The 15,081-nt window shown below is 40.2% G+C and overlaps 1 protein-coding gene across 2 annotated transcripts in view; it reads right to left on the bottom strand.

The window, feature by feature from the left end:
* Nucleotides 1-15,081, bottom strand: part of LOC106611554 (follistatin-related protein 5) — a 161,489-nt gene that overhangs the window by 42,185 nt on the left and 104,223 nt on the right. For both annotated transcript variants that reach the window (XM_014211883.3, XM_014211884.3), the window contains exon 7: nt 1,299-1,465. In XM_014211883.3, the coding sequence (XP_014067358.3) occupies nt 1,299-1,465 (167 nt within the window). The remainder of the gene's footprint in view (nt 1-1,298; nt 1,466-15,081) is intronic.

Here is a 15,081-nt window from a genome sequence, read left to right as displayed (position 1 = left end):
GCCTGTGACTGAATTTAAATAGTGTACATACAGTACAGTGTAGTGTCCAATTCAATTGAGCTATTACAGTCCGTAACACCGCAACGCTGTGTAAGGTTGGTTTTCTACTACATCACAGTACATCGTATTAGGAACCAGTTAGTACAATAACAGTTGATATCAACTATGTCGATGCTAACAATAAAACATGTCTCCTTCAATTCAACAGGGAAATAAGTTATTCTATGTGAAGAGGAGGAAACAAAGACCCCCCTTCAGGTTGCAAAGCCTCTGAACTCCATTGGATGTCTTCAGCAGTTGATCGATGCTACTCACATGGAGCGAGTAAAGTAAAACAGTCTTAGAAAATATCTACCATATACAGGAGCCGATGGACATAGAAGTCGACCTAACTTGACCTGACAAGGCCGTTACTTTACCCAAGAGTTAAATCTAGCTCACTCACTTTCATCCAACTTGGCATAGGCTTGTTTTGACGCATTCCCATGTCAGTTTGCCGTACAAAATTTTTAATAATTTAATATAGAGGGGACTGGGGGGAAAAAATGGCTGTGCGCCTGCTTTCACATGCTAGTCATCAAGCACCTTGGAGAGTCGGCGATGGACGGGGCCAAGAAAGAAGAAGAGAAGATTCTTCATGTAAATGGAGGATCATAAGAAGCTGAAGCGCTTGGAAACAGTTGGGACAGAAATACAATTCCAGGGATGATGGTGCTTGGTGATGATTGGCGGCAGCTGTGCAATTCCTCACACAGTTTTAAAGGTCATCAACATTTAATGTTACATTAGCGGCTTCGCTGGACCTCCTTTATCTAATGCGACAGTGTTGACTCAATTATGCATGGTCGAGTCAGCTATAGCTTGGCCAACCCTGAAGGGGGAGAACATAGAGAGTGGGCAGTGTTGCCTGGTGACTCACTGAACCTCCAGTCGCTAAGTGTCCTGTCTTTGAAGAAGGATGAAAGCGACATGGTGGTTGTCGGGGGCTACCGGCAGATTCAGCACACAGACAATGTAAGAGACGATGAAACGCTCAGCGGGAAGTAAAAATAGGTGCTTCCCCATTGGAGTTCAACCCCTTTGGTATCCCTCTCAGCAGACTGAATATCTGACGTTGTGAATAACTGTCAAACCCAAAATGTTGTTCAAAAGCTCTAGGTCAACATTGTGATTTGTACAGGTTAAAGAAAGTGTGTGTGTGTGTGTGTGTGTGTGTGTGTGTGTGTGTGTGTGTGTGTGTGTGCTTACAAAACTAGAAGTTCAGCTGTATTTCAGGTGAGGCTGCAGGCACCACTTACATTTATGTCCTCCAGATCCAGCGAGTTGAGAACCTGATTGTTGCGTTTCCAGATGATGGGAGGTCTCTGCTCCCCTGTGATTGCACAAGTTAAGATGGCACTCTGGCCAACGGTTACCGTGGTGATGCTCAATTTCTGGTCATCGGGCAGGGTGAGCTGGTACACTTCTGTAAAGAAAGAAAGACAGCTGGTAATTAGATCACCGGGTAGTCATAGAGAGCGGTGCAACAGCCACTTTTGTGCTACCAGGGTGCTTAAATGTAAGAATTCGAACGTGTGTGTGTGTGTGTGTGTGGTGTGTGTGTGTGTGTGTGGTGTGTGTGTGTGGTGTGTGTGTGTGTGTGTGTGTAACTATACTTGTGGGGACCAACTGTAGTAAACAAAGAAAAATTTGACCAACTGGGGATATTTTGTTGGTCCTCACAAGGTCAAATGCTATTTCTAGGGGGTTTAGGGTTAAGGTTAAAATTTGTGTAAGGGTTAGATTTAGGTATAGGTTTAGGAGCTAGGGTTAGGTTTAGGGTTAGTGTTAAGGTTAGGTTTTTGGGTTAAGGTTAGGGTAAGGGTACGGGTTAGGGATGAATGAAAATAGGATTTTGAATGGGACTGAATTGTATGACCCCAAAAGGTTAGCTGCGCAAGAATGTGTCAGTGTGTGTGTGCATGCATTTACTTCCATGTATCAAAGAAGCATGCAAAATTATGTTTTGTGTGTGAGAGCACAGCACACTGAAAAGCAGAGTGATTATGGTGCAGTGTGTTTGTGCACATTCTTTGAATTAATCAAGCTGAAAAAGTAGAATAGACAGAAAGAGTCTCAATTAGCCAGTGTTTTGTTGGCAAGGCACAACATTACTGCATGATATTGTTTGTTTTCTGGTAAAATATGCATAGGGGAAACATAATGAGTTCATACATCAAGAAAGAAATTATGAAATTAGGAGCTATGTAAAAACATTGAGTAAACAAGAGGTTTAATGTACATTTAATTTAAACCATGCCCATATCTCCAAGGATTTCTTCCACCCAACTAGCTATTCATATTATCATGTGGACTTTTCCAAAGGGATTGTGGGTGTTCTATTCAATTTCCCACAACGCCACCATATTTATGTAATATTTACATAAAGGGATTATTTGAAATGCACCGGCAACCCAAAAGAAACCCCAGTCCTCCACATATTGCTATCATCACTGATTGCTCTATTGAAAGCATATTATTCTATAACAATATGCTGTATTATGCTGCCATAAATCTAAAGCCTTTATTAAAAATCTATATGAATGTTAATGTTAACTTATTTTTAGTTTACAAGGGATTCAAGGCACAGAAAACATCTTGGAAAAATGGAAAACTTGTGTGTGTGGCCAGTAAGGGTGTCGATGGTTAACGACTATTACGCTTCCAGTTCTTCAATGAGACAATGAATGAAAAAAGAATCTGTTACCCAAGCATCCCTTTAACTCTGTTATGTAACTAGATTTGTAACTAGTGTGAGCCTTTTAATTTTCCTCTTGGGCTAATGAGCAACAGAGCAAAAGGAAACACTGACTCAATTTGTTCTGCTCCTGAGAGCATGAAATACAAAACCTAATGAAAGAAAAGCCCAGTTCCGGAGACTAGCAATTAGCTTAGCGCACCGAAACACAACTGAGAAGGGGAAGACAGTACAGGTGCATCAAAGCTGGGACTGAGACTGATGAACAGCTTCCATCTCCAGACCATCAGACTGTTAAACAGTCACCACTAGCCAGCCTCCGTCCAGTACCCTGCTCTGAACCTTAGTCACTGTTACTAACTGGCTACCACCCGGTACTCTACCCTGCACCTTAGAGACTGCTGCCCTATGTACATAGAGTCATTCAACACTAGTCACTTTAACAATGCTTACATACTGTTTTACCCAGTTTATATGTATATACTGTGTTCTAGTCATGGCTCATCCTATATAACTACTGCTGTACACACCTTTTCTAATACATATACTTTCCATACTGTCTATACACACCATCATATACATACTGTATATACAAAAGTGAGTACACCTCTCACATTTTTGTAAATATTTGAGTATATCTTTTCATGTGACAACACTGAAGAAATGACACTTTGCTACAATGTAAAGTAGTGAGTGTACAGCTTGTATAACAGTGTAAATTTGCTGTCCCCTCAAAATAACACAACACACAGCCATTAATGTCTAAACCGCTGGCAACAAAAGTGAGTACACCCCTAAGTGAAAATGTCAAAATTTTCAAAAGGAGGGTGGTGCTTGGAATCATTGTTCTTCCTCTGTCAACAATAGTTACCTGCAAGGAAACCCCTGCCGTCATCATTGCTTTGCACAAAAAGGGCTTCACAGGCAAGGATATTGCTGCCAGTAAGATTGCACCTAAATCAACCATTTATCGGATCATCAAGAACTTCAAGGAGAGTGGTTCAATTGTTGTGCTGAAGGCTTCAGGGCGCCCAAGAAAGTCCAGCAAACGCCAGGACCGTCTCCTAAAGTTGATTCAGCTGTGGGATCGGGGCACCACTAGTACAGAGCTTGCTCAGGAATGGCAGCGGGCAGGTGTGAGTGCATCTGCAAGCACAGTGAGGCGAAGACTTTTGGAGGATGGCCTGTTGTCAAGAAGGGCAGCAAAGAAGCCACTTCTCTCCAGGAAAAACATCAGGGACAGACTGATATTCTGCAAAAGGTACAGGGATTGGACTGCTGAGGCCTGGGTAAAGTCATTTTCTCTGATGAATCCCCTTTCTGATTGTTTGGTGTATCTGGAAAAAAGCTTGGCCGGAGAAGACAAGGTGAGTGCTACCATCAGTCCTGTGTCATGCCAACAGTAAAGCATCCTGAGACCATTCATGTGTGGGGTTGCTTCTCAGCCAAGGGAGTGGGCTCACTCACAATTTTGCCTAAGAACACAGCCATGAATAAAGAATGGTACCAATGGTACCGGTACCGGAAAAGGTATCGTTTGTCACCAAACTGTTCCTGGATGGTTGGGAGAAGTTTCTCTTGGAGGATGTGTTAGTACCATTCTTTATTCATGGCTGTGTTCTTAGGCAAAATTGTGATTGAGCCCACTCCCTTGGCTGAGAAGTAACCCCACACATGAATGGTCTCAGGATGCTTTACTTTTGGCATGACACAGGACTGATGGTAGCGCTCACCTTGTCTTCTCAGGACAAGATTTTTTCCGGATGCCCCAAAAAATCGTTAAGGGGCTTCATCAGAGAAAATGACTTTACCCCAGTCCTCACCAGTCCAATCCCTGTACCTTTGCAGAATATCAGTCTGTCCCTGATGTTTTTCCTGGAGAGAAGTGGCTTCATTGCTACCCTTCTTGACACCAGGCCATCCACCAAAAGTCTTCGTCTCACTGTGCGTGCAGATGCACTCACACCTGCCTGCTGCCATTTCTGAGCAAGTCTTGTTAATACATAACGATCTTCTAAGTCAATCTGTTTGTTGTGTCTGTACCATTTATGTGATTCCTGAACTGGAATAACCCCCATATGATCAATGCTTGAAGGCTGCAGACACCCAATTATGTAGGAAACACAAATAAAGATATACTTTGCTGCACTCTTGCCCTGAGTCAAGATTGTATTGACTAATGCTTTAAATGGTTCATAACCCCAAGCATTGCATGTCCAGTATTACTATAGGGTTTAAAAGATCACTAGAAAACTTAAACAGGATTGCTCTTTTCAAGAGCAAGTGAAGCTAACTGTGTCATTAAGTCATGAATATGTACAATTCCACTTCTACATTGTTTCAATAATTCTTGGGAGATGTTTCTCATGGACAGAGGATTGCATACGATTGTCCTGGAACAATGTATTGTCCATTGTGAAATTCCCATGTGGAACACTAAATCCAAGACACAAGAGGACATACTAGTGGAAGTTTACACACTCCATTCTAAGTTTTCACATTTTGCTGCCTTAACCTTAAATCTAAAAAGTGAATCAATTAGATTTGTTTCCTATCGATCTACACCACCAAGTCCACATTTTCAAAGTCAAAGAAAAATTATGGAAAATGTTTGCGTATGTCTTCACACCCCAGAGTTAATACTTGATGGAAGGAGCTTTGGCAGCCATTACAGATGTGAATCATTTTGAATAAGACAACTCTTTGGGTAAGTTTTATTATTATTTTGTTTTTCAAAATTTCTCAAGCTCATTAAATTTGTTTGGGAGTCATTGATGCACAGAAAGATTCAAATACAGATTTACAGTGTGTTCAGAAAGTATTCACACCCCTTGACTTTCTCCCCCCAAAATTGCATTACAGCCTGACTTTAAAATGGATTACTCAACTGAAATGTTGTGTCACTGGCCTACACACAATACCCCATAATGTCAAAGGGGAATTATGTTTTTATAATTGTTTACAAATTAGCGGAAATGTTTTGAGTCAATAAGTATTCAAACCCTTTGTTATGGCAAGCCTAAATAAGTTCAGGAGTAAAAATGTGCTTAACAATTTACATAATAAGTTGATTGACTACCTCATCTCTGCACCCCACGCATGTATCTGCATGGTCCCTCAGTCGTGCAGTGAATTTCAAACACAGATTCCACCACAAAGACCAGGGAGGTGCTTGTTTCATAAAGAAGGGCACCTAATGGGTGATGGGTAAAAAAAAAATGTAATATTGAATATACCTTTGAGCATGGTGAACTGGATGGTGTATCAATACACTCAGTCACTACAAAGATACAGGCGTCCTTCCTAACTCAGTTGCCAGGGACTTTAAAACAGTTCATGGCTGTGATAGGAGAAAACTGAGGATGGATTGTAGTTACTCCACAATACTTACCTAATTGGCACAGTGAAAAGAAGGACGCCTGTACAGAATAAAAAATATTCCAAAATATGCATTCGGTTTGCAATAAGGCACTAAAGTAATACTGCAAAAGATGTGGCAAAGAAATTGACTTCATGTCCTGAATACAAAGTATTATGTTTGGGGCAAATCCAACACAACACATCACTGTGTAGTACTCATCATATTTTCAAGCACGGTGTTATGGGTATGCTTGTCATTGGAAAGAACTACGGGGTTTTGGGGGGATAAAAATAAATGGAATAGAGCTAAGCACAGGAAAAATCCTAGAGGAAAACCTGGTTCAGTCTGTTTTCAAACAGACACTGTGATAGAAATTCACCTTTCAGCAGGACAATAACCTAAAACGCAAGGCCAAATATAGACTGGAGTTATTTACCAAGATGACATTGAATGTTCCTGAGTGGCCTAGTTACAGTTTTGACTTAAATAGGCTTGAAAATATATGGCAAGACTTGAAAATGGCTTTCTAGCAATGATCAACAACCAACTTGACAGAGCTTGAAGAATTTGTTAAAGAATAATGTGCAAATATTGTACAATACAGGTGTGCAAAGCTCTTAGAGACCTACCCAGAAAAACTCACAGCAGTAACCTCTGCCAAAGGTGATTCTAACATGTATTGACTCAGGGGTGTGATTACTTACAGTATGTAAATTAGATATTTCTGTATTTAATTTTCAATAATTTTGCAAAGAATTCTAAAAACATTATTTAACTTTTCCATTATGGGGTATAGTGTATAGATGGGTGAGAATGCAGGCTGTAACAAACAAAATGTGGAACAAGTCAAGGGGTATGAATACTTTTGAAAGGCACTGTAAGTCGGGCCTGAGACTGGACCACTCAGGACCACTCAACACATCTTGGAAAGCCATTCTGGTGTGTCTTCAGTATTAAAATCTATCCCTATGACAAAAACTATATTATAGGGTCAGATTTTCAGAAGACAGACAGGTTTTCCTCTAATATTTTACCTGGGTTTTGCTCCTTTCATGTTTCTTTTGATCCTGACAAACTCCCAAGTACCTGCCTATAACAAGCACACCCATAACATGATGCCACCACAATATTAGAAAATACAGAGGGTTTCACTCTGTGATGCGTTGTATAGTGTTTAACCCAAGCCAGTTGTTTTTAGGCCAAAAAGTGTATTTATTTGCTGTATATTACTTAACGGCCTTGTTGGAAACAGAATGGATGATTTTCTGTGGATTTTTTAAACACAGGCTTTCCTCTTTTCACTTTGTCATAGAGGTCAGCGCTGTGGAGTGAATGCAATGTTGTTGAACCTCTGTATTTGTAAGTATTGTGGTGGCAGCATCATATTATGGGTATGCTTGTCACTGGCAGGGACTGGGGAGTTTGTCAAGATGAAAGAAACATGAAAGGAGCAAAGCCCAGATAAAAAGTTGGATGAAACCCTGCCTCATCTTTTGAATACCTAACCTTGGGATAGTTATATTTTCAGCGGGACAAATACACAAATGTTAACGCCGAAACACACACCAGAATGGCTTTCCAATAGGTGTTGAGTGTTCCTGAATGGTCCAGTCTCAGTCCTGACCTAAATCGGCGTAAAAATCAGAGACAATGTTTGAATATAGTTGTCCATTAATGACCCTCAACAGAAACAATGGATATATGTTGCCCTAAGAGTTGTACAAAGTTGGTCAAATCTATTACAAATGATTGAGTGCAAACTTAATCTATTGTGATGTTAAGAGTTTGTAAACAATGAAATAACTCATTTTCAGAGTTCAGCTCAGGGTTTATTGGATACAGCCTAGGTAAAAAAGTTACTTGATGTTTTCCTAGAAGCAGATAGAGATTCATACAAGGATTTAATATCGTCAGACGGGTTTAAAGTTTACATAAACACACTGTTGATCAAAATATTCCAAATAAATATGGTTGCCGAAAGCAAACGGTGGTCATCTTTTGACGTGCTCACTGAACTCTGTCGGCCAATATCACATAAACAAATACAGATGCCTACGACGGACATCCTACTCCACAAACAATACAATATCCAAGTAGGAGCTTCCTACCCATGGCTCTATTATGATCCTCCTACCCTTCGACACTGCTGGCAAAACAACCCTGATAACATCACCGTTAACACGACGCATGGACGTTTCAAAACTCAGCAGGCTTCATAGTGACGGGATATACCCACAAGATCTCCTCCAATAATATCCTCCCTAACCATTCAATTACAGTCCCTTGTATCTTAATGCTTTGGAAATGCGCTCCGAGCGATAAACTTGATTCACAGGCAATCTCGGGGGGATTGAAACGGGGGAAGTTATGGGGGAGTTTAAAAAGATCAATTTCCAGGCGGCGGGCTCCATCATCATCATACCGTCGGAGGGAAAACGATTTGCATGTGAAGTCACAGAATGGGCAATTCCTTATAGATCGAACTGGAGCACAGGCTGCTGGACATTTTGGCTCACCTTCTTTGGCCTCTGATTTATCAGAAAGGCAAGTGGCCTGGCTGCTCCTTTCATCTTGTTTTGGACTTCCATGGCTCTTCTCCTGGGAGGGACCGAACCTTCAACATCCAGCCTGTAATTAGTGATTAATAGGCTGGGTCTGGCTTTTCATTTTCTCTCTGACTGTTCCCATAATGGGATGGTGGTCCATGCCCACCACCGGAGTCTAAATCACCTATGGCACAGTAGAGGAACAGTGTTTGTCAAGGAAAATAACTGGGGCTGCAAGAAGTGTAGTAGCCAAAGGGGCAGGCAAGAGATAAATAGCTACCCACTGTCGTTTTGCTACTCCCCTGCTCACCTAGCCCTTTCGTTTTCTGTTTCTTTCTCTTTCCCTCTCTTGTGCTTTCCCTTGATCATATATTTTCTACTTGTGGCACAACATTTTCAAAGAGGTGTCATCAGTCCTGTTCAGTGTATCCCTACCGCTGCTGTTTTTTTATATATATATTGTGGAGTACTGTTACATACATTTGAACGACCCCTAAATCACTCCACTTGGGTATAGGGTTCCCTAGACTGATAGCAGGGTTAGTTCGACTTAATTACCTGCTCCAATATCAGTGTCTGCAGATATGAACAACCTTGCCAATACCAGTAATACTTTGAACGAGACTTGAAGCTTCAGAAAGCAAACTGAAGGTAAGGCCAATTGAAATAAATACCTCTGCTCCAAGGTTATTAATGTGAGCGAAGCCTATAAAAGTTGAGCAAATGGTCTTGCTGATTACCTTTGAGTGATCAGCACTGGGCCTTGTTTTCAGAACAGCTGGTGAAGGAGCCTCGTGGGACTGACCACACATCAGTTTTCAACATGGCTGAAGACCATTCTAATTGGACAAATTTCATCACAACTACTTTTTGAAAAAGGCATTGAGAAAAATGTGCCAAATCGAAGGCATAGTTGGGGTTGGGGTTTATCTTAAAGGGGCGATGATGATTTGGAGTCGGTGCCTTTCTTACTCATGCCGCTCCTTCTGATGCTCCCATATTTATCATTTGCTATTTGTTATTTGTTGAAGTCAATTTTGTTTAAAATAATTTGCTATTTCTTGAAGTCAATTTTGTTTCAAGTGAGCACCTATTCCTTATCATGCGGTTCACAACTGTGAAAAATATTGAGCGATAGACAAGTGGGTGTTGTCTGTCTGTGCTATGTGTGTGTGTGTGTGTGTGTGTGTGTGTGTGTGTGTGTGTGTGTGTGTGTGTGTGGTGTGTGTGTGTGTGTGTGTGTGTGTGTGCGTGCCTCCGTGTGTGTGTGTGTGTGTGTGTGTGCGTGTGTGTCTCAAAGGCATGTTTGATTAAGGTGTGCCGGTGAGCCATATCAACAGCAGACTGATGAAAAGTGAGATGGAGTGAGTTCAACACACAGCTGAGTGTCCAGGGATGCATTAAGTAATTGCCTTCTAGCTCCACAGGAGGGTTCTTAATAGCACCGGTGTGTTCAAAGTACAACGTAGCTCCAATACTTGCATACCTCTCTAGACTGTGTTCCGAATGTGAGCATCTCAACAGCTTACCCCTCCTTGACAAGAGCCTTGAAATGTTCAATAGGGATGAAGCCAGTGTTCTTGTTTTTATGGAAATTGTTCCTTTCTGTCTGTTTGTCTGTCTGTCTTTCTGTTTGTCTGTTTGGTGACATTGACAGGAAGGAGGAGGAGGAGGACTAATGTCTAGAGGTCGACCGATTATGGCCGATTAATTAGGGCCGATTTCAAGTTTTCATAACAACTGGTAATCGGCATTTTTGGACGCCGATTATGGCCAATTACATTGCACTCCACAAGGCGACTGTGGCAGGCTGACCACTTGTTACGCGAGTGCAGCAAGGAGCCAAGGTAAGTTGCTAGCTAGCATTAAACTTATCTTATAAAAAACAATCAATCTTAACATTATCACTAGCTAACTACACATGGTTGATGATATTACTAGTTTATCTAGCTTGTCCTGCATTTTTATTTTTCCTTTATTTAACTAGGCAAGTCAGTTAAGAACAAATTCTTATTTTCAATGATGGCCTAGGAACAGTGGGTTAACTGCCTTGTTCAGGGGCAGAATGACAGATGTTTACCTTGTCAGCTCAGGGATTCAATCTTGCAACCTTTCGGTTACTAGTCCAACGCTCTAACCACTAGGCTACCTGCATTATCAATAAATCACAGCATACTTTGCCAAACAGGTGATGATTTAACAAGCACATTCACAAAAAAGCACTGTCATTGCACCAATGTGTACCTAACCATAAACATCAATGTCTTTTTTTAAATCAATACACAAGTATATTTTTTTAAACCTGCATATTTAGTTAATATTGCCTGCTAACATGAATTTATTTTAACTAGGGAAATTGTGTCACTTCTCTTGCGTTCTGTGCAAGCAGAGTCAGGGTATATGCAGCAGTTTGGGCCGCCTGGCTCGTTGCGAACTGTGTGAAGACCATTTCTTACTAACAAAGACCGTAATTAATTTGCCAGAATTTTACATAATTATGACATAACATTGAAGGTTGTGCAATGTAACCGCAATATTTAGACTTATGGATGCCACCCGTTCGATAAAATATGGAACAGTTCCGTATTTCACTGAAAGAATAAACTGTTTTTTTCTCGAAATTATAGTTTCTGGATTCGACCATATTAATGACCTGAGGCTCATATTTCTGTGTGTTTATTATATTATAATTAAGTCTATGATTTGATATTTGATAGAGCAGTCTGACTGAGCGGTGGTAGGCAGCAGCAGGCTCGTAAGCATTCATTCAAACAGCACTTTCCTGCGTTTGCCAGCAGCTCTTCGCTGTGCTTCAAGCATTGCTCTGTTTATGACTTCAAGCCTATCAGCTCCTGAGATTAGGCTGGCAATGCTATAGTGCCTATAAGAACATCCAATAGTCAAAGGTATATGAAATACAAATGGTATAGAGAGAAATAGTCCTATAATTCCTATAATAACTACAACCTAAAACTTCTTAACTGGGAATATTGAAGACTCATGTTAAAAGGAACCATCAGCTTTCATATTTTCTCATGTTTTGAGAAAGGAACTTAAACGTTAGCTTTTTTACATGGCACATATTGCACTTTTACTTTCTTCTCCAACCCTGTGTTTTTGCATTATTTAAACCAAATTGAACATGTTTCATTATTTATTTGAGACTAAATTGATTTTATTTATGTATTATATTAAGTTAAAATAAAAGTGTTCATTCAGTATTGTTGTAAAAGACATTAATTTCAAATATATATATAAAAATTGACCAATTAATCGGTATCGGCTTTTTTGTTCCTCCAATAATCGGTATCGGCGTTGAAAAATCATAATCGGTCGACCTCTACTAACGTCTATAAGAAAGATTATGGTACACATGACATTGCATTTTGTAGAGATGTGCTTGTTCTACCACCTAGCTTTCCTACACCCTGTGCGATTAATAAACTGAATGTATCATATATATATCATATGTGTCATAAGTGTTCCAGTCTTATATCGCAGAAAGATCTGATTTGAATAAATTCAGTAAATTGCAATGTTCTGGCATTATAGTGTAGAAATGCAGTCCACAAGACATTTCAGTCAATGTCTTCTTATTAATCAACAATCAATATAGTACATTACAAATCAAGTATATAGCGAAATGTTCAAGGAAAAATAAACCCAAGAACCAGTGTCACTTACCACATCATCATGATCAAATGAAATACAAACAAATACCTTACCGTGAAATAAGCATTAGCTTACTTACAAGCCCTCAACCAACAATGCAGTTCAAGAAATAGAGCTGATGTGGAAATAGAGATAATGTGGAATGTTTGCTTCTTGAAAGTCCAATATCTTGAAAACTTGAATGCTGACATGCAAAAACATTGTTGGACTAAAACAAAAAAAATACCAAAAGATCATTTTTGAGTGGAGTTTTCTTTAAGTCGTGCAATCTCATTTGACATCAAGGAAGACATACATTAATGGTTATACGAGACTACAAGATTCACTAACGGATGTGAATACGCATTACCTACAGTATATGGAGAAATAAAAACCAAGGCTTATTTTATAAAAGACCAAACTTCTGGAAGACGAGACATTCTTGTAACCTAAGGAGTATTGTGAAACAGTGAGTACTCTTCTACAATGCTATATCCTGTTAGAATTGGTTCCAATTTGCAAAAATGCAATTTGTCATCGATTTAAGTTAGAAAGGATGTGAAATCCTCCTATGGGTTTTGTTAAGCCCCAATTGGCTATTATCTCAGTATCTCAAGTGGTATTGAGGATATTTCCTGAAAAAAAATAAGGAAAAGCTATAAAGCTTTTATTTCTCAAAACTTTTCAAATGTTCCAAATACATTAACACATTCGGCAAAAACCACACTTTTGGAAAATGAGACATGTATTATGGATCAAATTTAACAGCACTCACCGAAGCTAGTGAGCAGAATGCTCTGCAGGAGCTTATTGTGAGAAAGCATGAGGATCCATTAATTGTCATTGTGCTGCGAGTGACGAATAACCCAAGAGTTGTCTTAATTTTGGCTAGCAGCATACCACTCTATATCCCACTGCTGGCTTGCCTCTGAAGCTAAACATTGTTGGCCCTGGTCGATCCCTGGATGGGAGACTAGATGCTTCTGAAAGTGGTGTTGGAGGGCCAGTAGGAGGCATTCTTTCCTCTGGTCTAAAAATAATATATATCCAAATATCCCAGAACATTGATTGGGGACATTGCCCTGTGTAGGGCACTGTCTTTCAGATGGGATGTTAAATGGGTATCCTGGCTCTGTGGTCACTAAAGATCCCATGGTACTTTTCATAATACCATGTTCAAAACAACTTGGAAATCTCTGACTTCAGTGCGTTCAAATCAACTGGAAACTGACTGGGAAAAATTGGTTTGAACGGTCATTCAATTCTGAATTCCAACTCGGACCTCTTTCTAGAGCTCTGACCTGAAGATCACTGATGTTATGATTTTTTTTCCCCAGTTGTTTTGATCATGTAATTTACCCGGGTGTCCTGGCTAAATTCCCAATCTGGCCCTCATGGCCACCTAATCATCCCCAGCTTCCAAGTGGCTCATTCACCCCCTCCCCTGTAACTATTCCCCAGGTCGTTTCTGTAAATGAGAATGTATTCTCAGTCAATTTACTAGAAAAAAAGGGTTACATAAATAAATACAAATGCAGGCATGCAGGCCCAGAAAGCAACCCGTCTTTCTCTGCCGCTGCCCTGAAGGAGACAAGGCTGTCGCCTTTGATAATCTAATTATGATCGATAGAAAAGAACCAGAGTTTAAGTAACTCTTTTTTCTATCTCTGCAAATCCACACGGAGATTCAGGGATTATGAAGCCCATAAGAGTAGGTCAAATAAAACAAGAGAATAGGCTGCTCAGATCTTTATTATGTTCTAAATGGATAATTCTTGAACTGTTTACTTAATTACCGGCATGAATAACTTCAGTCGCTGATGTCAATGTGGTTTATTAGATGATATGACATTAACTGGTATTACCCTCGACTTCTATAACTTGGCCTGACGTTTTCCACCCGCATCACCTTTCCCAAATGGCACCCTAATCCCTAGTTATGCACTATATAGGAAATAGGGTGCCATTTTGGACACGCCCTTAGACTGTGCAATGTCCCAAGGGCCTCCCACTCAGCAAAACAGAAGTGACATGTTTCGCCTGTCACCCACCATCACCCTCTGGATCGATACTTCAGCCACTGACTGACAGTCAGCCAGAAGTAAAAGAATGCATGTACACCACCAGCTGTTTCCCTCTCCTCATCTATTCAGAAGTGCTTGATACTGAAATCAAGATATAGCGAAACAGTGATGTCTGCTGCCTTGGTACTTTAACATCCCCACGCCCTTAGTTAAGGTGACATTGAATGTGCAGTATGTGGATGACGTCTTTAGCCTTATCTGTCCTATACCTGATGTATTCAAGGATGACAATACATGAGACTATCTGTAGTGTGGCAGGCTTCATTTCTATCAGAAACTCAATCTAATTAAAATCCATTACTCCTGAAAGATATTTACCTTACTTTTATTTTTTTTTATATGGGACAGAGTCAATGAATTATGCATAGACGTTAGTGTCTTATCTTTAACAGTGACAAAAAACTTCGCTGTGCTTTGAATATTCCACAAAGCTGTATGCAAAACAGGCACACATCCTAAATAGTTCACCAAATAGCTACCCGGACCATCTGCATTGACCCTTTTTGCACTAACTATTTTTGACTCTACGCACACACACTGGACTCTACCCACACAATCACACTTACACTGACACTCCAACTCATATATATATATATACACACACACACACACACACACACACACACACACACACACACACACACACACACACACACACACACACACACACACACACACACACACACAAACACAAACACAAAC

Source organism: Salmo salar, chromosome 09 (genome assembly GCF_965601325.2).
Source record: "Salmo salar chromosome 09, fSalSal1, whole genome shotgun sequence".
Lineage (NCBI taxonomy): Eukaryota > Metazoa > Chordata > Actinopteri > Salmoniformes > Salmonidae > Salmo > Salmo salar.
This window is presented reverse-complemented; position numbering and strand designations above follow the sequence as displayed.